General features: G+C 42.4%; 1 protein-coding gene across 1 annotated transcript in view; it reads right to left on the bottom strand.

The window, feature by feature from the left end:
* Positions 1-24,000, bottom strand: part of PKD1L3 (polycystin 1 like 3, transient receptor potential channel interacting) — an 81,542-nt gene extending 57,542 nt beyond the window's left edge. Inside the window, 7 exon segments of the mRNA XM_068993038.1 lie at positions 258-425; positions 2,349-2,480; positions 6,216-6,464; positions 8,993-9,042; positions 20,222-20,338; positions 22,760-22,882; positions 23,709-24,000. Coding sequence (XP_068849139.1) covers positions 258-425; positions 2,349-2,480; positions 6,216-6,464; positions 8,993-9,042; positions 20,222-20,338; positions 22,760-22,882; positions 23,709-24,000 — 1,131 coding nt within the window.
* Positions 24,001-26,051: the final 2,051 nt, after the last annotated feature.

Genomic DNA, 26,051 nt, shown 5'->3' with positions numbered 1-26,051 from the left:
AGCAGGCTTGATGGAGCAGTCTCCTGAGTGGTGCCTGTTTAGCTGGGCTCTCTAGAGGCCTGGAGAATCCCAGAGATGGCGGAGCCTGGTGGGCTGCTGGCTACGAGGTTGCACAGAGTTGGACACGACTGAAGCGACAGCAGCAGCAGCAGCAGCTAGAGGTCTAGGGAAAGGCCATGTTGATGCCTGATCTGTCAAGATGAAAATGTCTCTAAATGGAGTTGGCCACTGGCACACACTGTACCCACCTGTTCAACGCTATGGCCATGTCTTGGCCGACTTGCTTCACCAGCTTTCATTACATTGTTGAGGGAGTGGAAGAGGCAGATGGTCACAGGCGTTCTGGAGCCTGGGTTGCTGCTGTTCAGAAATGGGCTCTGCAGTAGCTGCTCATTCAGGTCTGTAAGGGTATTGATGACCCTGACCTGGAAATTTCAGCAGACACATACACATCTCTGCGCTGTTTATGACTGCTTTAAATCTGGGTTCTCCTTATAAGGACTTCTGTGTTCTTCACACACTTCCAATGCATTTTTATAAGAAGCAATATTACAACTTGGCAGGGAAGGAACATATATTGTTACACGTTACCTACAGGAGGATGTGTGTTTCTGGTTATTCTAAGGAACCAAAACAACCCTTTTCACTGTGATAAGCAGATCAAATGTCTAATTAACAGAAGCTTAAAAAGAAAAAGAAATGCTGAGGAAAAGAGCAATGCTGACAGAAATACCAAGCAGACTATCACTTTATATTTAGGGCCTCCAAAACACTAAAGACAGACTTAAAAGGGAGATCAAGGAGCATTTCTAAATGAAACAGAAAACACCAATTTTCCTTTCTGCGGGTTGTTTGCAAGTAAAAAAAAAAAGAAAGTCAACTAATAAGGTGAAGCTAACTGACAGATGTTTAGTGAATATCCACTGCAGTTATAACAATTTTTGTTTTGAAATGTTATTTTCAAAGTTACATGTATTAAAGACCTCTGCAAAATAAAAAATGCAACAAAATTAAAAAGACTTGTTGCTAAAATATCAGCAGCTTATATAACAAAAGTTAATATCAATAGTAAAGCTCTCTTATTCTTAACAAATAAGAAAATGACCAAAAAACCCGAAGGGGAAAAATGAGTGAAGGACATACAGAAGCAATTCAGAGGACAAACAAAAATGGCCAACAAATATATAAAATGATGTCTGACCTCTTTAGTGATCAATAAATGCTTTTCTTTCTTTTCTAAGCCTTTGAAATTGGCAAAAGTGAGAGTATGAGGACGTGGCTTGTGAGAATGTAAAATGGTGCCTTTTAGGAGGGTGATTTTGTCATTGATTAAAAATTTAAGAGTCCATCAATTCTATTTCTCACTCTCTATCCCAGAGGGATGTTTGCATAAGCACTCAAAGATGTAGGTACATGGATGTTCATGGATATGCTGTTTGCAAGGGTAAACAAATGAAAAATATCCAAATGAGCATCAAGAATAGTGAGTTCATGTCTGTATGCTGCTATGAAAAGATATCCATGACAGAGTATTAAGTAAAAAAATTAAGAAGCAGAAAAATGTATATATTAATAATTTAACCCCTTTTTTGTTAACACCAAATAGCAAAGTTGTGTATGTATAGACAAAAGTCTGAAGGGTTATGCATAACAAATTACAGAGAGTAACATCTAGAAAATGAGATTGGCAAGAAGGACCAAGATGGTGAAGGTTTCTATTTCTTACTTAATGTTTTTGCTCTGATTTTTGAGTAATAACCACATACTATTTATGTAATTAAAAAGTCTAAATAAACCAACCCAGATTGCACCTATGTGCTTATAGCAGAATATTTCAAAATATAGGAAATGGAAAAAAAGAATTTAAAATTCTCACTAATCCTACCACCTTAATTTACTAATGTGTAAGAAGCAGAAAAGAGGCATGAGTAGTCGGGGGAAGTAACAGTGGCAAAGATGGCTGCCATAAATACAAATATCACAGGGTTTTCGATGCCTGCTTCAAGGATGTCCGTCTCTATCTACCTCAAGAAGTGGACCTATTTTTGTCTCCCATGATTTCCCAACAGATGTATCAGAAAGGCAGTAACCTGATAAACAGACAAAAGAAAATAAACACAGCATGTCTGAGAATGTCACCACTGATTATTTACAATCTTCCAATCTGAAGGTATTTCAAATACCTGCTAATATTTGAATCTCTACAAAATACTTTTATGTTAAATTCTGCACAAGGCACAATCTCCAGATGATCTATTTTCTTATTCTTTTATTTCTATTTTATTATTCTTTTTCTCTTTTTCATTTCCTCTTCATACCTCCCCCCGGCCAAGTCGTCCTCTACTTACCTGAGCTGACTCAGAAAATCCTGGGATAAAGGCTGCCAGTCCCTCAAGGATCTCGCAAGCTTTCTGCAGTTTGTTGTGAGTTTGCAAACCAAGAATTGCTTTGCTAAAGTTCCCTGTTATCTCGTCTATGACCTATTGAGAACAAAGAGTTTTCTCAAAATTATTTATATAAAATTACTGCACTTTAGTAGTTTCAGCCATTGTTTTAACAAGAGTTGACTTTTGATACTATTACAAACTCTACGAATCAGACTCTCCACAAGTTACTACTGATACTTTCACAAGCTGTTCTGCAAATAGATAGAATTTATTTTCACCTCTTTATACAGCAGAGAAAATGGATAACCAGGTTATACAATGACAGATCCAAGGATAAATGAAGCTGGAAATAAGACTTATAAGAATAAGCTGAAGTCTCATGCCATCATCAAAAGCGAGGCTCACACCTCCTAGAGTAATGCAAAAAAAAAAAAAAAACAAGTTGGACCTAATTAAACTTAAAAGGTCTTGCATAGCAAAGGAAACTATAAACAAGGTGAAAAGACAACCCTCCAAATGGGAGAAAATAACAGCAAATGAAACAACTGACAAAGGATTGATTTCCAAAATATTCCAGCAGCTCATGCAACTAAACACCAGAAAAACAAACCCAATCAAAAAGTGGGCAAAAGACCTAAACAGACATTTATCCAAAGATGACATACAGATGGCTAATAAACACAAGAGAAGATGCTCAACACCACGCATTATTAGAGAAAAGTAAATCAAAACTACAATAAGATATTACTTCACACCAGTCAGAATGGCCATCACCAAAAAATCTGCAAACGCACGCTGGAGAGGATATGAAGAAAAGGGAACCCTCTTGCACTGTTGGTGGAAATGTAAATAGATACAGCCACAATGGAAGACAGTCTGGAGATTCCTTAAAAAAAACTAGAATAAAACTACCATATGACCTAATAATCTCACCTGTGGATATATACCCTGAGAAAACCACAACTGGAAAAGACCCATGTACCCCAATATTCACTGCAGCACTATTTACAAGAGCAAGCACATGGAAGGAACCTAAACGTTCACTGACAGATGAATGGGTAAAGCAGCTGTGCTACATATACACAACGGAATATTGTGCTTAGTCACTCAGTCGTGTCTGGCTCTTTGGGACCTCATGGACTGTAGCCCATCAGGCTCCTCTGTCCATAGAATTTTCCAGGCAAGAATGCTGGAGTGGGTTCCCGTTTCCTTCTCCAGGGGATCTTCCCTACTCAGGAACTGAACTGGAATCTCCTGCATTGCTGGCAGATTCTTTACCAGCTGAGCTACCAGGGAAGTTACCACAACGGAATATTACTGAGCCATAAAGAGGAATGGAGCTGAATCAGTGCTAATGAGGTGGATGGCCCTAGAGCCTATTATACAGAGTGAAGTAAGTCAGAAAGAGAAACAAATACCACCTATTAACGCATGTATATGGAATCTAGAAAGATGGTCCTGATGAACCTATTCACAGGGCAGGAATAGAGATGAAGACATAGAGAAGACTTGTGGACACGGGGAGGCGGGGAAGGAGGGTGGGGCAAAAGCAGAGAGTAGCGTGGACACGCACGCACTACCATGTGTAAAAGAGACAGCGGGTGGGAATTTGCCATATGACTCAGGGAACTCAAACCGGGGCTCTGCGACAACACAGAGGGCTGGAGTGGGATGGAAGGTGGGAGGGATGTCCAAAACAGAGGGGACGCATGTATCCCTATGGCTGATGCATGTTGATGTCAGGCAGAAACCAATACAATATTGTAAAACAATTATCCTGTAATTAAAAATAAATCTTAAAAAGAAAGGGTCACATGGAAATAAAACTAACTCTTCCAGGGACTTCCTTGGTAATTCAGGGGTTAAGACTCCACGCTCCTAATGCAGGGGCACAGAACTGACCCCTGGTCAGGGAACTAAGATGCACACTGCATGGTGGAGCCAAAAAAACCCAAACAAACCCAATCTTCTCTATTTGGAAGGATATTTCATCTCTCAGGTTTCCCACCCTGTTTATTTCCCTCCATTCAAGAGTTCATGTTCGAGAAGGTAGTACCTTAAATACCACTTGGCAGGAGGTGGAGGCAGAAAACCTCTCTGAGAAAACAAACCCAGAGCACTGGACCTGCCTCAAAGCTTAAGAGGTCATTCCTTTCAGACTGGAGGTCCAGCCCTGAGATAATCACTGTTTATACCAATGACTTGGTCCAATTACCAGAGAATATTCCACTTACAGCTTAATTGAATCACAGTCAATAAATCTTCATTAAATGCCTACTGTGTGCTGCCAGACTCAGGAGTTAGAGCACTTCCAGTCAGCTATGGTCCTACCCTCATGGACCATATGATTGAACAGGGGTCGGGGAGATGCCCTGGAGTAGGAAATGGCAACCCACTCCAGTACTCCTGCCTGGAGAATTCCCTGGACAGAGGAGCCCGGTGAGCTACAGTCCATGGGGTCGCAAAGAGTCAGACACCACTGAGCGACTTTCACTTTGTTATCTGCACTCCTACATACTTGGCCATTATATCTTTTTTCTTTATCTAAATTGCTAACTGAATGTTACTGATCTGCAAAAGTACAATTAGCTTTGGTATAGTAACCTGGTATTCAGCAACGCTACTAAATTCTCTTAATATTTATAGTCATTTATTTGTAGACTCCTGGGGAGTCTACCCTTCAGATTTCCCTTTGTTTAAAGAAAACATGTCTGTTGAAATGACTGTAGGTTAGTTTCTCCCCAGGGGAATACAATACCAGCAGAGACAATAGTGGACATCTAGCTTCCATTAACACTAAGTGCAGGTTCGGAGCAAACAGGATTCCTCTTCAGCAGGGAAATGTTTGCATGTAAGTAGAGCTTGTGTTTAAAAAAAAATGGGTAGAAGCAGGATAATTTTCTTCAGTCAAAATTGTCACGACGGCTTTGCTTTATCTTAAGGTTTGGGGCAAAGGGGGAAGAAAGATTAAAAAAAGAGTTGAGATGTTGAGTAGGAGGAGCTGTCAGAAGGGTTTGCTGCTCCTGAAAAAGTGGGGCAGGTGAATAAGGCTTCCTCCTTGCCTGAAGCACTAAATAGAATATCATTAAATAATAAGACATTAAATCCTGAAATGTGTATAAAACCCATTGTGGAATATCTCCATAGACTTGCTTAGCTCTGAATTGGGATACAGGCTTGTCTGTTAGGAGAGGAAACCTTTTCCCTTCTTCCCTTCCAGTTTCTTCAGCTGGCCTAATAATTAAGCCAACATAAAACCTATTAACAAGAGAGAAACAAATATAATTACGTATGTATGGGAGTCCCAAAGATGGGAGTTTCACAGACAGGCCATTGAGGTTTAGATCCCATCCTGAGCTAAGAAGGGGCCAGGGGTCTGGGACTTCGGAGTGGAGGAAGACATTCACAGAAAGATGGGAAGAGGAAAGGTCTGGTAAATGCATGCTTGTCACACCATGTAGAGAAGTTTTTCTAATATAAGAAAATTTATCATGGTAACATTAATAGCTCTTTTCCTGGTTCGAGCTCCTAATCTAATTTCTTTCAGGCGGTGAAGTGGGAGGTAAAAAGTTCTTCTTGAGTCTGTTGGGCCTTAACTGTCTTCAGCTTGAGATAATCCAGGTTGCCAAAGTGGCACGTTTTGGGGCAGCCTGCCCTGAACCGCATCATTGTCAGGCATTCCTATGTTCTGCTCAGGGGTGAAGGGTGAAAACAGCTCCTTCCTAGCAGCATCTTCTTGAAGCATCACCATATAGAAGGAAAGGGTAAAAGAGGGCTCTTTCAGGGTCACAAGGGTGACCGGCTGTGACTTCAGTTTTCCACACTCACCTGATCAGGTGCATTCTGTAAGGGTACTTGTGGGTGACTGGTGAAGACGCTTGGGTGTGAGTCCTCTGTGGGGCTTGAAGTTATTTCTTCCAGAGCTTTTCCAGCACGTGTTACAGATCCAGGCCCGCGGAGCTCTGGTGTCAGAGGGAGAGGCTTGCTGGTAGGTGCCGGCATGACTGACACCCCCTGCGGTGTGACTTCAGGTGGCACCGAAGGAAATGGGCTGAGATGATGGCACAGAGTCTTGGACTAGAAGATAAAAATCCGCAAAGGAGAAGGCTGAATATGATTTTCCTAAATGATGAATAATTAAGGCAAGTGCTTCTAAAATTGCTCTAGAATCCCCACATCCTGTATGATATTAACAGGCATTTCTCTCAAAAAGATCCTGTGCACTGTCTAGAGAAAGTGGCATACCGTATTATCCTCTTCAAGAGCCACAATTTATATTCCTGTGCTTACTGTCACTCATTCACTAAATTATAATTAAGCATCTACTATGTGCTAAGTAATGTTCTGGGGAACCAAGGACACAGCAGTAAACAAAATGAGCCAAGTTCTTGCCTCATGGAGCATCCATTTTCATGGTGGTGACAGATACATGATTTGTGTACTGAATCAAGTAAAAAAACATAAAAAAAAAAGTAATGAAGAGAAAGGGTGCTCGGCTGTCAGGAGAGGGTGTTCTTGCTGACAGTTGAATGAAGTGGGGAGAGAAAGCTCTGCCAATGCACTGGAGAAGGACAGCTGAGGGGTGCAAAGGTCCTGAGGCCACAGCTTGCTGGCTTTGAGGAACGAGGAGGCTAGAGGAGCAGAAGTGGGGACCGGGGTGATCAGGAAGACCCTGGGAGTGGGGGTGAGGACAGCACTGGGGTCAGGCCAATGACAACAGGGTGAGTTGACTCAGTCTGAGCGGGGAAGATGCTAGCGGCTTCGAGGAGCAGGGGCGTGATCCAATTCTGCTCTGAAGGACTCCTCGCACTGCTGGGTTGGGAACGGGCAGGAAGGGGCCAAGAGGTGGCGGATGCACAGCTTAGATGGGAGATGACAGTGGCGTGGGCTGGGGTGTGATCGCAGTGCAGATGCTGAGGCCTGGGCACCTGAAAGGCTCAGAGAAGTCCTACAGGCATAAACCTTTGCTTGTTTTCCTTCTTTTAAGCAATGCTGGTTGTTATTTTACAGAACATCACTTGGGAGATGCTGCTTTAAAGGGTATTTACTTCATCTCTATTTTCCTTCTTTCACACTGCTAGAAACACATATTTTGCAGTTAATACTAGATCAAGTAAATGTGCATCTATATTTAGACAATATAAATATGCAGGACACAGCGGCAAGAAGGCTGAGAAATTTCTTGAAGGTAAATTTTTGTGGGGGGCGCGAGCGGCCTTGTGACTTGGCGCTGGTTCCTGCCAGTTCCAGGAGTGGGCCGCGTGGGCTCAGGGTTTTCTCGCTTTTTGAAAGTTTCTGTCTCAGCCACACACACAGCTCTCAGGTCCCGGTTTGGATTCTCCCAGGATCCCTCAGCCAGCAGCCCCGAGGCAGGGACCCTTGGAGAGCGGCTGTGGCCAGCGAGTCAGAGCCCAGGGGAAGGGCCAGGGTGCCCCCACGGAGAGCGGGGTGCCTGGGAGGCAGGCTGTTCAGCCTCCGCCCCTGGGTGCAGGTTCCCCTGCCAGGGGCTGAGCCCTCGACTGAGACTTGTTCCTCCCGTTCTGCGTCTGGAGTCTCCCTGGGGCGCTGGGCCTCCCCTGCTGTGTCCTCGTGTGGGGCAGGTGCGAGCCTGACCTCCAGCTGCTGCATCCTCCTGTGCTTCACGGGCCCTGGCCGAGCAGATGGTCAGCGGCGTCGGCCGCCTGGTCTCTCCCTCGCTGAGCCCTGGCGGCTGATACGGAAAAGCCTCTTAACCAGCTGCGTGTCCTGTGTGTCTGGAGAGGGTGGTGGGCCCGGGAGCGAGGCACTGAACGCTGCCCCCAGCTGGGCCCACACCCGCTCTCCTGCTGCAGATTCCTGTGCGTGGTCCTGGCCAGTACTGGGAAGGGGAATGCTATTTATTTTTATATTGTGTATATTTTGTCTGGTCTGCTGATCCCCTGTTTCACTGAGAGCCACACTTACCTCAGTACTTAGTTCTATACTGTGTGTTGGATAATTTTTTAAAACAACTGTTTAAAAATCTTTCTGATCCTTGGAGGTCTGTAGATTTATTTCCATATGAATTGGTTATTTTGTATAAAGTACATTCTTAAAAGAAAAAAAAAAACTTTTTGTGGGGGGGTATGCTTTGCTGCACAGCTTGTGGGATCCTAGTTCCCCAACCAGGGTTCAAATCTGAGCTCCCTGGAGTGGAAGCATGGAGCCCTAACTACTGGACTGCCACAGCAGTCCCTTGAAGGTGAAATTTTATAGATTATGCAGAGTTCCTACCACTGTTTTCCTTTCACTCAAATTTCTTTTTCCTTAAAAAAATTTTTTTAAATGTTATTGCACAGCATATATTTTGATAAGATGCCACAAATCCTGTCTGGGATGAAGTAGGGAATAAATCAACAACCGACCAACAAATAATTATACCAACATCATAGCCAAAGAGGCTTTAAAATTTTCTTTAATAAAGCATCCACCAGACCTGATTCTTTGCTGCACTTATGTACTTTCCTTTCCTTCTTCGAAAACTATATCCAGAGCCCTCTATGAGACAGAGGAGAGTTCTGGCAGAACCCACCAAGAACGACAAAGGGAGCCATATGTCAAGATGTGCACTGTGGTGAAGTACTTACCATATTAGCCTGAGCAGGCTGGTGACATGTGGTTGAAAGATGAGTGTCTCCTATAGGAAAAAGAGTTGATTATGTTCAAGGGAAAGGCTTAGGATAGAAATATTTCTATTTTGCTTGAAGATTATTTCTTTCTGAAAACAATGCAAATTGTTTTATGTAGGAAGCCAAAGTGCTCATTTCCCACTGTTGCTCCATCTGTGGAAAGCCAGATTCCTGGAGCAGAAGCATCACATTACTAATGTCTCATCTCTTCGCTTACTCTTCCAAGACCCAGATCCTCTGTATGAAAATATCAGATCAATCATAAAGTTGCCAGAATATAAATATTCCTGCAGAAATATCAGCCTCATAATTTTACCAAAAAAGAGCTCTTATTCAATAAATCAGAACATATCTCTGACAGACTTTAGGAAATGATCATTTACAGGATTTTATCAGATCACCGTTATTGTTTTTATTCTCTTTCCACATTTTTCCAGTAAGAAAACTGTTATTTGAAGGCAGTATCTGGATAGTACCATGCTTATTTGCTATGAACTTAAGTCGATTTCTTTCAAAGCATGAGTGTCTGGACCCGTGCACACTGACCTGACCACAGCAAGTCCACTTTGCCCTCTTTTCTTTTCTTAGAGCACTCCCTTTGATGTTCATAAGGCTGGTATGTACGTTTAGCAGCAAAATCACCGCAGCTACCACTGCTAGGGCAGGACACGGTTCTGAGATGCTCTTCAGATCAACTGCCCTGTTTTTCTATCAAGATGAACAGAAGTAAGAAAGACTGAAGAAACTGAATTCTGAGTCAAAGACCTGAGGTCCAGAGCTGGTTTGCCTTTTACTGAGACTTATGATGAAGCCTTAATGACTTAACCGCTTAGTTTTCTCATCTGGAGACTGGATTTAATAATATCCCATGATGTGAAAGTTAAAGCAGTATATGCAGAGTTGAGAAAAACATCACCTCAGAGTAGGGCCATTAGGCTGACAGCTTGCTGGGAACAGGAAACTGACGTAGAACATCAACTGCTGATCTGAGAAGGGGTTATGACCACGAAATAAAACCAACAGGCTGCTAAACTTAAGAGTGATCCAATTCTTGGTCTTAGACAAATGTCTTTTGACAGATCTTGCCTTAAGGGAAAAAAAAACAAAACCAAAGACTAAAAGGGAGCCTATGAATAGCACTTTAGAACCCGGAAACTGACTCCAAAGGACTCAGAGGAAACAACAACTCTAAAAATCAACAGCAAAATCCAGAAAAATATTTCAGGAGGCTGTTTAACATCCTTGATTGAAACAAAGTCATTTTTTTGGGGCCATGCCACCAAACAGAAATTCTTAAAGATAAACCAATTGAAGGTAATATGCATAAGAATGAGATTAAAAGAGGAATAAATTATATTAGAGGATTTCAAGAACACCAGAAATGCTACAGAAAAATTAAGATCCACATTGGAGGTAACACAGCAGAACTAAGGTGGAAAAGGCAAATGAGTGGTACACAGGATAAGTGTAAGGAGTTCTTTCAGAATGCAACAGCCGCTGCTGCTGCTGCTGCTAAGTCGCTTCAGTCGTGTCCGACTCTGTGCGACCCCATAGACGGGAGCCCACCAGGCTCCCCCGTCCCTGGGATTCTCCAAGCAAGAACACTGGAGTGGGTTGCCATTTCCTTTTCCAATGCATGAAAGTGAAAAGTGAAAGTGAAGTCACTCAGTCGTGTCCGACCCTCAGTGACCCCATGGACTGTAGCCTACCAGGCTCCTCCGTCCATGTGAGTTTCCAGGCAAGAGTACTGGAGTGGGGTGCCATTGCCTTCTCCTAATGCAACAGAAAGACTGATAAATAGGAAGCCATCTTTTCACTTAGAAGAATGACTGGAAAGATATGGAGGGTAGAAACCAGCAGGAGAGCACACAGATAACTGGTATTTCTCAGGGTGTAAACCAACGCAAATGAAAGAGAGGGATAAATGGGTAGAAGAGAATAAAATTTTCTTGAACTGAGAAAGATGTATATATGCAACATCACATTCTAGGCAAAAATCAGTGAAAAGCAATCTAAATGCATGCTAAGAAAATTTCTGTAGTACAGGATTAAAAAAAATTCTACAAGCAATCTGATAGGGTAAAAAAAGTCTACCAGGAAAAAAGGTGGGGTAGGTAGCTAGCCTTAGCCTTAGTCTTTTCCACTATAGCATTAAATGCCAAAAAACAAGAGAATGATGTCTACAGAGTTTTGAGGAGAAGACTATGAGGAAAGAATTGTATCACATTCACTGCAGAGTGTGTTGGCTATTCTCTCTTCCCTTTCTTTAATGGGAACCTGGTAGCCCAGCTAAGGACTACATTTCCCAGTCCTCCCTGCTCTATGGTGCAGACATGAGTTCTGGTTCTGGCCAATGGGATATGAGAAGTAACAGGTGCAATTTCCAGGCTATGCCCTTAAGGAAAAAAGAAGAAAGATCAGCCTCCTGTCTCCCATCCCTCAACTTTCTCGTCTCTCCTTCCCATTTGCTAGAATGTGAACATAGAATTCTGGAAGAAGAAACAGCTTTTATAGACATGAGATAGATGCTACAAGTTGATGGCAGAACAAGGAAGCACTTGGGTCCTGTCAACCAAGGATCTATCCTTTCAGCCATAAAGTTCTTCCTCAGACTGTTATGCAAAAAAGAAATGAACATCTGTTTTACTTAAGCTACCATTTTGGCCTCTGTTATAGCAATTGATCCTATGTTTTAACTGTACACTCTGCTAACATATGGCTCATTGATGTTAAAGTAACGAGATCAGGCCCAAGACGGAGTCACTCACGCTAAGCCCCACATTAGCAAATGGCTCTCCCAGGGAAGGAAGGCCATGGTCAACTAGTCAGCACCCACCTGCCCAGCACAACTTATATAACAGAGCTCCAAGACTTCCCCTCGCTCCACATAAGGGAAGCAACCCTGTTTTAACCAACCAGCAAATGCCCAGTATAATGCCCTTGCTCCTGCTCATTTCTATCTATAAAAATCTCTCCCCTTGTAAAGCTCTTCAGAGCTCCTATCTGCTAGAGTGAATGTTGTCATGAGTCACTGAATAACAGCCTATTAGATCAGTAAATTGGGGAAAATCTTCCTTTAAACATTGGGAAAGATATACCCATCTGAATGCAGAGTTCCAAAGAACAGCAAGGAGAGATAAGAAATGCTTCCTAAGTGAACAATGCAAAGAAATAGAGGAAAACAACAGAATGGGAAAGACTAGAGATCTCTTCAAGAAAATTAGAGATACCAAGGGAACATTTCATGCAAAGATGGGCACAATAAAGGACAGAAATGGTATGGACCTAACAGAAGCAGAAGATATAAAGAAGAGGTGGCAAGAATACACAGAAGAACTATACAAAAAAGATCTTCATGACCCAGATAACCACGATGCTATGATCACTCACCTAGAGCCAGACATCCTGGAGTGCGAAGTCAAGTGTGCCTTAGAAACCATCACTACAAAAAAAAGCTAGTGGAGGTGATGGGATTCCAGTTGAGCTCTTTCAAATCCTAAAACATGATGCTGTGAAAATGCTGCACTCAATATGCCAGCAAATTTGGAAAACTCAGCAGTGGCCACAGGACTGGAAAAGGTCAGTTTTCATTCCAATCCCAAAGAATGTCAAACTAACACACAATTGCACTTATCTCACATGCTAGCAAAGTAATGCTCAAAATTCTCCAAGCCATGCTTCAACAGTTCGTGAACCGAGAACTCCCAGATGTTCAAGCTGAATTTAGAAAAGGCAAAGGAACCAGAGATCAAATTGCCAACATCTGCTGGATTATATAAAAAGCAACAGAATTTCAGAAAAACATCTACTTCTGCTTTATTGACTATGCTAAAGCCTTTGACTATGTGGATCACAATAAATTGTGGAAAATTTAAAGATATGGGAATATCACGTCACCTTACCTGCCTCCTGAGAAATCTGTATGCAGGTCAAGAAGCAACAGTTAGAACCAGACATGAAATAATGGACTGGTTCAAAATTGGGAGAGGAGTACACCAAGGCTGTATATTGTCACCCTGCTAATTTAACTTATAGGCAGAGTACATCATGAGAAATGCTAGGCTGGATGAAGCACAAGCTGGAATCAAGATTGCTGGGAGAAAGATCAATAACCTCAGATATGCAGATGACACCACCCTTATGGCAGAAAGCAAAGAGGAACTAAAAAGCCTCTTGATGAAGGTGAAAGAAGAGAGTGAAAAATCTGGCTTAAAACTCAACATTCAAAAACCTAAGATCATGGCATCTGGTCCCATCACATCATGGCAAACAGATGGGGAAACAATGGAAACAGTGAGAGACTTTATTTTGGGGGGCTCCAAAATCACTGCAGATGGTGACTGCAGCCATGAAATTAAAAGACGCTTGCTCGTTGGAAGAAAAGGTATGACAAACCTAGGAAACATATTAAAAAGCAGAGACATTACTCTGTTGACAAAAGTCCCTGTAGTCAAAGCTCCAGTAGTCATGTATGGTTGTGACAGTTGGACCATAAAGAAGGCTGAGTGTCAAAGAATTGATGCTTTTGGACTGTGGTTCTGGAAAAGACTCTTGAGAGTCCCTTGGACTGCAAGGAGATCCAACCAGTCCATCCTAAAGGAAATTCAGTCCTGAAGATTCACTGGAAGGACTGATGCTGAAACTGAAGCTCCAATACTTTGGCCACCTGATGTGAAGAACTGACTCATTAGGAAAGTCCCTGACACTGGAAGAGACTGAAGGCAGGAGGAGAAGGGGACGGCAGAGGACGAGATGGTTGGATGGCATCACCAACTCGATGGACATGAATTTAAGTAAGCTCCAGGAGATGGTGAAGGACAGGGAAGCCTCCTGGCAAGCTGCAGTCCATGGGGTCACAAACAACTGGACACGACCAAGCAACTGAACAGCAACACTGGGAAGGCATAAGAAAGACTCCTTTTGATTATTCACAAGTTTCCAAGATACCTCCACCAATAGCTCTTCTGTGAAAAACTAACTGGAATAGAGGCGAGATGAAATTAATAACTAGAAGTGTGAAGTCATGGTACCAAGTGGTTGGTGACAAATACAAAACCAGTTAAAACAGAAATAAGTTCTAAAGGATTGTTGGATACCTGGCTGTGATAAAAGCAAGAAAAAACTATTCTTAAGAGAAGTTCTTGTCAATTACAAACTGGCAAACTGCCATCTATAAGGATTAAATCATCTGAAGCTGCAGCTGTTGATTTTCAACACCCAGTGAAAGGAGTCCAGGATGCAGAGCAGAAATGAGGCGCTCTGTGCTCTGGGAAAAACTGGCAGGTCTTCAGACAATTAGATATTTTTGCAAACTGATTTTATGAGCCCAATTCTGATATCTCCTCATATTAAAAAAAACACTCCTCATATTAAAAAAAAAAATCCTTCCTGGTGATGACTACTCTTGTTGCTAGCAGAAACCTTCTGCAAAAAAAAGAAAAAAAGTGCTTGATTGCATGTTTTTCCCCTTCACCAAAATCACATATACTGACCTTGCCCCCTACCTACCTCTTTGACACAGTTTCTTAAAACTAACTGAGATGCTGTCTCCTGGGCTATAGTCCCCATTTTGCCCCAAAGAAAAACTAAACTCACAACTTTCATGTTGTTCTCCTTTTAAAGTTGACACTGTATAATTATTTAATATAACTATAACTTGAATAAAACCCACAGTTATACTAACAAGATCTAGGGAATGAGGGTGGGGGGGGGGTGGAAATTAACCTGTACTATGTTCCTTTAAGCAGATGAGAGTTCAAAGAGACTGTGTCATTCCTGAGTCTGACAATTAGAAAAGCATAGGCATAGGAATGTAGACACAACTTCTTGAAGATAAGGAATTAAAAACTACTGAAAAACAAGATTTCAATAAAGGCAAAAGTAACAAGGAAGCATTAGAACAAGAAAGCACAGAGCAAGGCAAGAATGACACCTGTTACTTAAAGAAAGCCAGGGCTGCCCTGGCGGCTCAGTGGGAAAGAATCCACCTGCCAATGCAGGAGACACCAGTTCGATCCCTGGTTTGGGGTGGAGGACCCGGGTACGAGGCAGCTAAGTCCCTACGCCACAACTCCTGAGCCCACGTGCCACAGAGACTGTGCACCCTAGAGCCTGTGCTCCGTGACAAGGGAAACCACCGCAGCAAGAAGCCTACGCACCGCCACTAGGAGCAGCCCCCGCTCTCTGCAGCCAGAGAAGAGCCTGTGCAGCAACAAAGCCCCAGGGCAGCCAAAAACAATGGGAAAGAAAGAAGATGATAACCCACTATACGAATATTCTCAGAGCAATTAGATGCATTTACGTGAAACTAAGTAAAGTGACACAAAATTTTTTAAAGGCCCACACATAGAAAAAACACAAGACAATCTCTTTTCTCAATGAGGACATTTTTTAAAAAGTTACTTTTGAGCAAATTTGATGATATAAACTTGAAGGGTATATGTGAGACATCAAATGTACACTTAATTAATAATTTAGTTTTACAAAGGAACAGTTAAAATCACTTTATACAAAGTAGTATATAAATTTAGAGGCTTTGCTCCATCTGAAACTCAAATTTCAAGACATAGCTTTATCCAAACTTCTCAACTGCATCTTCAACATCACTGCTTTAATTATAACCAGAAGAAATTTCAGAATTAAGTTTTCCAAAATATCTCATCTTTACTTGATGGACAGGGAGGCCTGGCATGCTGCGATTCATGGGGTCGCAAAGAGTCGGACACGACTGAGAGACTGAACTGAACTGAATTATATCATTATATTTTCCCCTAACTCACAAGCACCCATTTCCAAAGCATTCAGAAAAGTTGATTTTTACATTTGTTCTTTAGAAATATATTCTCCCTAGATGAGAAAATGTCTCTACAAGAATACTCTTTCTTGTTTTTTAAAGAACACTTTCTAAATTGCTTTTTAAAAGGAAACTTAAGGGGCTAGTTGACAAGGACACCTAACCCTTGAAGCTGTGAGCTCCTACTCTTAAGAATATTACTTGGTCCACTTTAAATTTCTCTTTTTACCCGTTCTGTCAGGCAATCTCTATCATCAGCCCACACTGATACTGACTGAGGTCACTGAAAAGAAACATTATTTTTCAAAAATAAAAAATTGAGCATACTATGATTTGAAAGACTTTACAAGGATTTTAAGAAGACTTTTTTGATGGAAAACATTGTCGGGGGAAAAAAAACAACTTGCCTTTTATTTGCACATATGTGAAAAGAGGATGGCCAAAAAAAAATACCAAGAAAACAGATCTATATAAAATGAAAGCAAAGTCTGCAATACTAAGATCAAACAAAATAGAATGTAAAGGAAATTTACTGCGCGCCTGAGGCCAGGGGCGGTGACCCTGAGGAGCCACCCCGAGGCCGGGCCAGTGGCCAGGAGGAGCATCCCGAGGAGCAGTGCGCAGGAGGGCCTAGAGGAGCTATCCCATGTTGAAGGTCAGGAACGGCAGCGGTAAAGAGATACCCCTCGTCCAAGGTAAGGAGCAGTGGCTGTGCTTTGCTGGAGCAGCCGGGAAGAGCTACCCCATGCCAAAGGTAAGAGAAACCCAAGTAAAAGGGTAGGTGTTGCAAGAGGGCATCAGAGGGCAGACACACTGAAACCATACTCACAGAAAACTAGTCAATCTAATCACACTAGGACCACAGCCTTGTCTAACTCAATGAAACCAAGCCATGCCTGCGGAGCAACCCAAGACCGGCGGGCCATGGTGGAGAGGTCTGACAGACTGTGGTCCACTGGAGAAGGGAATGGCAAGCCACTTCAGTATTCTCACCGTGAGAACCCTATGAGCAGTATGAAAAGGCAAAATGATAGGACACCAAAAGAGGAACTCCCCAGGTCATTAGGTGCCCAATATGCTACTGGAGGTCAGTGGAGAAATAACTCCAAAAAGAATGAAGGGATGGCACCAAAGCAAAAACAATGCCCAGTTGTGGATGTGACTGGTGATAGAAGCAAGATCCGATGCTGTAAAGAGCAATATTGCATAGGAACCTGGAATGTCAGGTCCATGAATCAAGGCAAATTGCAAGTGGTCAAACAGGAGATGGCAAGGGTGAACGTCGACATTCTAGGAATCAGCAAACTAAAATGGACTGGAATGGGTGAATTTAACTCAGATGACCATTATATCTACTACTGTAGGCAGGAATTCCTCAGAAGAAATGGAGTAGCCATCATGGTCAACAAAAGAGTCCGAAATGCAGTACTTGGATGCAATCTCAAAAACGACAGAATGATCTCTGTTCGTCTCTGAGGCAAACCATTCAATATCACAGTTATCCAAGTCTATGCCCCAACCAGTAACACAGAAAAAACTGAAGTTGAATGGTTTTATGAAGACCTACAAGACCTTTTAGAACTAACACCCAAAAAAGCTGTCCTTTTCATTACAGGGGACTGGAATGCAAAAGTAGGAAGTCAAGAAACACCTGGCTGCTGCTAAGTCGCTTCAGTCGTGTCCAACGTTGTGCGACCCCATAAACGGTAGCCCACCAGGCTTCCCTGTCCCTGAGATTCTCCAGGCAAGAACACTGGAGTGGGTTGCCATTTCCTTCTCCAATGCATGAAACTGAAAAGTGAAAGTGAAGTCGCTCAGTCGTGTCCGACTCTTAGCGACCCCATGGACTGCAGCCTACCAGCCTACTCTTGCCTGGGATTTACCAGGCAAGGGCACTGGAGTGGGGTGCCATTGCCTTCTCCGAGAAACACCTGGAGTAACAGGCAAATTTGGCCTTGGAATGCGGAATGAAGCAGGGCAAAGACTAATAGAGTTTTGCCAAGAAAATGCACTGGTCATAGCAAACACTCTCTTCCAATAACACAAGAGAAGACTCTACACATGGACATCATCAGATGGTCAACACCGAAATCAGATTGATTATATTCTTTGCAGCCAAAGATGGAGAAGCTCTATACAGTCAACAAAACAAGACCAGGAGCTGACTGTGGCTCAGATCATGAACTCCTTATTACCAAATTCAGACTCAAATTGAAGAAAGTAGGGAAAACCGCTAGACCATTCAGGCATGACCTAAATCAAATCCCTTATGATTATACAGTGGAAGTGAGAAATAGATTTAAGGGTCTAGATCTGATAGACAGAGTGCCTGATGAACTATGGAATGAGGTTCATGACATTGTACAGGAGACAGGGATCAAGACCATCCCCATGGAAAAGAAATGCAAAAAAGCAAAATGGCTGTCTGGGGTGGCCTTACAAATAGCTGTGAAAAGAAGAGAGGCAAAAAGCAAAGGAGAAAAGGAAAGATATAAGCATCTGAATGCAGAGTTCCAAAGAATAGCAAGAAGAGATAAGAAAGCCTTCTTCAGTGATCAATGCAAAGAAATAGAGGAAAACAACAGAATGGGAAAGACTAGAGATCTCTTCAAGAAAATTAGAGATACCAAGGGAACATTTCATGCAAAGATGGGCTCGATAAAGGACAGAAATGGTATGGAACTAACAGAAGCAGAAGATATTAAGAAGAGGTGGCAAGAATACACAGAAGAACTGTACAAAAAAGATCTTCACGACCCAGATAATCATGATGATGTGATCACTCATCTAGAGCCAGACCTCCTGGAATGTGAAGTCAAGTGGGCCTTAGAAAGCATCACTACGAACAAAGCTAGTGGAGGTGATGGAATTCCAGCTGAGCTGTTTCAAATCCTGAAAGATGCTGTGAAAGTGCTGCACTCAATATGCCAGCAAATTTGGAAAACTCAGCAGTGGCCACAGGACTGGAAAAGGTCAGTTTTCATTCCAATTCCAAAGAAAGGCAATGCCAAAGAATGCTCAAACTACCACACAATTGCACTCATCTCACATGCTAGTAAAGTAATGCTCAAAATTCTCCAAGTCAGGCTTCAGCAAGATGTGAACCGTGAACTCTCTGATATTCAAGCTGGTTTTAGAAAAGGCAGAGGAACCAGAGATCAAATTGCCAACATCCGCTGGATCATCGAAAAAGCAAGAGAGTTCCAGAAAAAACATCTATTTCTGCTTTATTGACTATGCCAAAGCCTTTGACTGTGTGGATCACAATAAACTGTGGAAAATTCTGAGAGATGGGAATACCAGACCACCTAACCTGCCTCTTGAGAAATCTGTATGCAGGTCAGGAAGCAACAATTAGAACTGGACATGGAACAACAGACTGGTTCCAAATAGGAAAAGGAGTACCTCAAGGCTGTATATTGTCACCCTGCTTATTTAACTTATATGCAGAGTACATCATGAGAAACGGTGGACTGGAAGAAACACAAGCCAGAATGAAGATTGCTGGGAGAAATATCAATAACCTCCGACAGGCAGATGACACTACCCTTATGGCAGAAAGTGGAGAGAAACTAAAAAGCCTCCTGATGAAAGTGAAAGAGGAGAGCGAAAAAGTCGGCTTAAAGCTCAACATTCAGAAAACGAAGATCATGGCATCTGGTCCCATCACTTCATGGGAAATAGATGGGGAAACAGTGGAAACAGTGTCAGACTTTATTTTTGGGGCTCCAAAATCACTGCAGATGGTGACTGTAGCCATGAAATTAAAAGACGCTTACTCCTTGGAAGAAAAGTTATGACCAACCTAGATAGTATATTCAAAAGCAGAGACATTACTTTGCCGACTAAGGTCTGTCTTAGTCAAGGCTATGGTTTTTCCTGTGGTCATGTATGGATGTGAGAGTTGAACTGTGAAGAAGGCTGAGTGCCGAAGAATTGATGCTTTTGAACTGTGGTGTTGGAGAAGACTCTTGAGAGTCCCTTGGACTGCAAGGAGATCCAACCAGTCCATTCTGAAGGAGATCAACCCTGGGATTTCTTCGGAAGGAATGATGCTAACGCTGAAGCTCCAGTACTTTGGCCACCTCATGCGAAGAGTTGACTCATTGGAAAAGACTCTGATGCTGGGAGGGATTGGGGGCAGGAGGAGAAGGGGACGACAGAGGATGAGATGGCTGGATGGCATCACGGACTCCATGGACCTGAGTCTGAGTGCATTCTGGGAGATGGTGATGGACAGGGAGGCCTGGTGTGCTGCGATTCATGGGGTCGCAAAGAGTCGGACACAACTGAGCGACTGAACTGAACTGAACGGAGTACCTTCCCATGACAACACATTTCAGCATTAATTCAGTCTTGTGCATCCATTAAGGCAGCAACTGATGTAACATTACCTGAGGTCACTTTGCTTCTCGGTCTTATGACTTCTTTTTTTGTCCTCTTGAGCTTCCCACGTGAATGAGAATTGTTTCCATTTCTTTCATAACTGGCATCTTGGTCTGAAAAGGCATCTATTTGGAGGCCAATACAGAAGTTAACGTTTTGGATAAAACTCTAGCTGGAAGTCTATAAAATAATCACTACATGCAAGTGCATGATCATCAAGAAAAGACAGATTAAAGATAACTATCCTGCGGTTTTTCCAAAGAACAACAAGGTAGAAATTCTGTAGTAAGTCTTTTGCTCTGGAACACAGTACATCTCAATGGAAGTGAATTTGAGCAAACTCAGGGAGATGGTGAAGGACAAAGGAGCCTGGCATACTGCAGTTCAAGGGGTCGCAAGGAGTTGGACATGACTTAGCAACTGGGGTTGCACAGAGTCTGACACGACTGAGCGACTTCACTTTCACTTTTCACTTTCATGCATTGGAGAAGGAAATGGCAACCCACTGCAGTGTTCTTGCCTGGAGAATCCCAGGGACAGCAGGGCCTGGTGGGCTGCCATCTATGGGGTCGCACAGAGTCAGACACGACTGAAGTGACTTAGCAGCAGCAGCAACTGAAGAACAGTCACATCCCCTTATACTATTCAAGAGTTCAAAATGCACCAACTTGATCAACAGTGTGAACAGAGAATTAAGTTCATTTTTAAGAAGCTGCATTCTAAGCATAGGATTTTCCCTTGTATTCAATAATTCTTACTGTTAGAGACAGAAGTTCAGAAGGTGGGCAACAGCATTCTTGAACATGCCCCCTTTTGTATATTTGCTATTTCTTATGCTACTGACCACAGCTAGAGAAATCACGTAACCTTGTTGACTGCATCTCAGTTTAAATTCAAGATCGTGAACCATGAGGGGTCTGCCTTCGAGGGTACTGCCTGGTAATCACAGTCTTTCCCTGGTCTATTCTCACTTCCACTCTCCTAAGTGGCCCTCTCCCACTTCCTCCTCATTCTCTGTCCCAATCTTGTCATGTCTTTGTTGTAAAACCTGAGTTGTTTATCCCGTAGCCTCCCAATTCTGGATTTTGATGATCACATTCCCATGGCACCATTTCACATGTTCTTCAGTTCTCTCACTTTTCATAAACTGGTTGGCTCTAAAGGTGAAAGTACTTACTTTCTCGGGCCTCATATAATGTCTGTGTGTCTCTATTAATCTGGCAGCCAATACCAGGCATTGCTCTAATATTCTATGTAATCTGTATTATCTTCATCCTCATAACAATCCTTGGAAGGAAACTGGGCTCCATGGAGGATGAGTCGGTTGTCCAGGGTGGGAGAAACAAGATGTGAACCCAGGAAGCCTGGCTCTCGAGTGCAGTCTTTCCACTGTGGTGACATACTTCCTCTAGTTATCGGCACACAGACTCAGAATTTGCAGAACTGGCTTGGATAAATGGAATTCTTTTTGTCCAAGATTTCCTTCTGCAGAAACATTCTATGTTCTACAGCAGAAGTCTCTTGCAAGTACAAGAAAAATAATATTAGGAAACGCATTTTCACTCCAAAACCAAGAGTAGCTGAGAATGTCTGAAAGCTCTCTTGGGAGAGTGACAAGTGGATGAATAATCACCATCGTTTAGACTCTATTAGGGGGCTGCCTTTCCAATCCTGGAGATGGGTTGGGTGAAAAAACTCTTGTGATGATAAAATCAGTTCACAATTGTAAGATGACTGCCAGTACTAGAGACGCAGTTTGTGAGAATGAAACATGTGAGCACCTGACTTCTGCAGAGACTAGGCTCCCAACCTTGGCCTCAGTGACAGCAGCATGCCATCACAGCAAAGAGACAAGAATATCACAAAGAGCTTGACAGGGTGAAGAAGGAGAGGTGTGCTGCTAAAAGTATGTAAACTTGAAATACTGGGTCCTTTCAACAGCCAGTATTTGAGAAAGGTGATCTTTTTTTTCCCTTGTAATAGGAAAATATTGCAATGTCTTCTGTTTTATGAAGCATCCATAGCTGCTGTACATTTTAATAAGAATGTATTTGTGATTTTTAAAAAAAGTAGAACAGAACTTTTACCTAGACAGTCTGAGACATCATAAGGCCTCTGAGAATTCACCGAGCTACAATATAAGTGCTTTATGTAACTATTACCAGGAAGAACATTGCTTAATGTGAAAACCAAACCAAACTAAACCCAACTACCCCTTAATTCTCACCTCCTACCTCTGAAGAAGCAAACCTCGAATTGATAACAAGCTCCCCTATAATCCACCATATTCTTTCTATGCTCCTCTTTTGCTTCTTGTTCTTCCCAGTAAAGGCCAGGTGCTGAAAGGACTGGGGGGTGCACACTCTATCCAGGTCAAGAAATGAAGGGACCATGAAGACACAACCCTGCTCAACGACCAGAGGGGCTGCAGGAGGAAGTCGTTACGGTCCACTCACAGACTCTATCTAATACTCTCACATGCTCTCCTTATTAAGAGTCAGTTTCTAAGAATTAGGTCTTTGGCAGCATGTAACTTCATCACTTACCAGCTTGGCAAATGAAGTAATGCTTCGCTGAGCAAGAGCCCTCTTTGGATGAGGTCTGATTGTGACTTCTGGTCAGGTAGACGCATCTGGCGGGCTTGGTGGCTGGGCGGGCTGTGACATCTGCTGCAGGGAGACCAGACCCAGATGAGCCTCATACTCAAAAGTTGAACAGTTAAAAAAATAATAAATATGAACACCAAATTTTGCTAGCTTCCAGTAGCTGGAAATTTAGGACTACCCCCTGACACACACAAATTATAGACTGTTTATTTTTTCATATGATGTGTTATCACAAGGCTTCGTATTAACTTATCTAGACATCAACAAAGGTGTCCAACTCCTTGCGACCCCAAGGACTGTAGCCCACCAGGTTCATCTGTCCATGGGATTCTCCAGGCAAGAATACTGGAGTGGGTTGCCATTCCTTTCTCAGGGGATCTTTCTGACCCAGGGATAGAACCTGGTCTCCTGCATTGCAGGCAGATTCCTTACCATCTCAGCCACCAGGAAAATCCCAATGATGTAATAATGCCTTGAGCTTTTCTCTAATACCCTAAGATTGTTTTGCCTAAGTTTGAAAATATCTGTGTAAGAAAGGCAACTGGCAAATAATTTCTCTCTAAGCTTCTGTGTCAGGAAGCATGGGGCTGAGAATGATAGATATTTACGAGGAAAAAAGTAACCATTTCAGAATCTTGTACAATACTTTTAGTCAAATAGCAGGTAAATTAACTTTTGATAGGCTCTGAGACAAAAAAAATCTCATCATTTTGTGACACAGAGAAATGAAAGGCTGGAGCACAAAAGTAGAGACATTTCAGAACAATGGTAACAAAGTGACTGATTTCTCTGCATACAAAAGGAGAAGGAGTCACATTTCTTTCCTTCTCTCATCTCAGAGGAAAGGTAAGGAAGTTTCCTTCATGAACACTAAACCTCAGAGCCTCACCTGGATGGTTTTTTTCTTGGTGTTTTTTCGGCAACGTTACATTTCCCCCGACCCACCACTTTTCTTTTTCCAGAAAGTCCCAGAGGAGATCTTGAACCTCCTGGTTCCAGGTGAAAGCAAGGTGTCCTCCCTGAGCATGACAGTAACGTTCTGCTTCCTCAAAGCTGCACCGAAAGCTGTTCAGCTGAAAACAATTATTCCCTCCGCGTTGCTCTGGGCTGTGGAGTTCACTCCCTAGAACAAAACCTGTTGTGATGTATAACCCAAGCCAGGTTCTTCCTTTGCAGAACATTTTCACTGCGAACTGTGAGCATGAAAAGTGTTGGGGCTCAGCAGCTGCCTGCTCTTTTAAATATATTCTTGGTGGGCTCATCTTATTTATTACTATTATTCTTTTGGAAATAGGGAGTCATTTGTCAAGGAGACAAAAGGTTTTGTTTTAAGGATCCAGGTGGCGTTCCTACAGGCTGAAAGCAAATGCTAGGGATCAATAAAGCAACGGGCCCTCATAGCTGAGGCAGCACCACCTGTGTCTACACAACTGGCTATGCTTTTAGCTTTGCAATATTGTAATAGCCCTTTATTTGCTAAATCAAACCTGTAAGAGCATAGAGGGTGATGAATATCTAAGCCAGTGTTGCTAAAAGTTTAGTTTCGTATTTTCTTTAAAAAAGAAAACCATTCTTGCAGACCCCCTAGAACTTATTTAAATTATTGTATTATTTCTTAAATACATTTATATGCAAATCTAGGCATAAACTCTATCCTAAAGCTCTTACATAATCATAAAAGCCAGAGAATAAATATTTGATGAAAGCATGAATACAAATTAAATATAAACAAAACTGAAAACCACTTAAATTCAAATTTTGCCAAACTAAATAGCCACTTATCAGATAAACATGGTTCCGGCCTACAGCCGCACAGGTTCTTTTGACTTTGCCATGCACACTGACTCCCGCTGAAGGGAAGAACCAATCCTCTCACCACTTTTCTTTAATTAACTTGATGAAAAACTTTTGTTCACAGAGCATGTCACCTGTGGCACACCTACCACTTATATACGTTAGCCAGTTCCCTTTCTTGGCACCAGAATGAGATCATAAATACAAATAAACGTGTGCACAGAAACTGCCTGGCAGGTTTCGATATGTTTTCCAAATGGTCCACGTGATGCCTGCAGTACTTTAAAAATCACTGAGGAAGTGGACACCAAAATACAAAATTCTCTGAAGTGTAGACCCCAAGAACATACCCCTCACTTTGAAAAACTGCAATAGTCAAGTAATTGGTATAACAAAACACGGTACGGCCTCTACTGTAACTAAATCAGTTTATGTTTTAAGTTAGAGGGAAAAAAGACAAAATAAGTGTAGTTAATACAGAAGTTCCAGGCTTTCCTGGTGGCACAGTGGATAAGAATCTGCTTGCCAATGCAGGGGAGATGGTTCCATCCCTGGTCCAGGAAGATTCCACAAGCCCCAGACAACTAAAACCTGTGTCGCAACTGCTGAAGCCCAGGCGCCCAGAGCCCGCGCCAGAACCACGACTAGCCACGGCTCACCAGTAACTAGAGAAAGCCACCTACAGCAACAAAGACTGAGCACAACCCCAAATAAAAATAAACTATGTAAAAAAATGCAGAAAGTTCCACTAGAGAGGTATGGTGTATATCTATGAAGGTTCAGAGGAGGAACCTATATTTCCAGCACTTGAACATAGAAGGATGGCCATATCTAGGAAGATGAAACGCATCTCGGCAGAGGCATTCATGAGAGTAAATGCATTGGAGTGAGACAGGGGAAGGCATTTACACAAAGAAATAATTCTGTGGTGGGGAGTGGGAGGGGGCAGGGGGACAGTAGTGGGAACTGAAGCTAGAAAACTGAAATGTTTCAAATGCCAAGAAAATGCAGTTTGCAATTGTGGGGGAAGGTTTCTGGGCAGAGGAGTCCAAGTCTGAGCTGGGAAAGAATTGTTTGGGTGCAGGACACTTTTAGTTTTCAAATACTCACCACCTTCCTTTAACTCAATGAAAACCTTTGTTCATAGAGCATGTTATTTGATCTTCACCTCTAGCACATCCATCATTTATATACTTTAGCTAGTTCTCTTTCTTGGCACCAAAATGAGATCATAAATACAAATAAACGTGGGCACAGAAACTGCCCACAAACTCAAAGTCTTACTTTCCCAACATCCTTATAAACATATATACATGCATACACACGCACGTTTTAGGCATTTTTAGGGTGAAACCTGATGTTCATGGAATTTTCTTGGAAAGTCAACTCAGGTATCTTACGCGGTGCTGTAATTCATTTCAACCCTTTTAGTGCCCTA

The sequence above is a fragment of the Capricornis sumatraensis genome, chromosome 20 (assembly GCF_032405125.1).
Source record: "Capricornis sumatraensis isolate serow.1 chromosome 20, serow.2, whole genome shotgun sequence".
NCBI lineage: Eukaryota > Metazoa > Chordata > Mammalia > Artiodactyla > Bovidae > Capricornis > Capricornis sumatraensis.
This window is presented reverse-complemented; position numbering and strand designations above follow the sequence as displayed.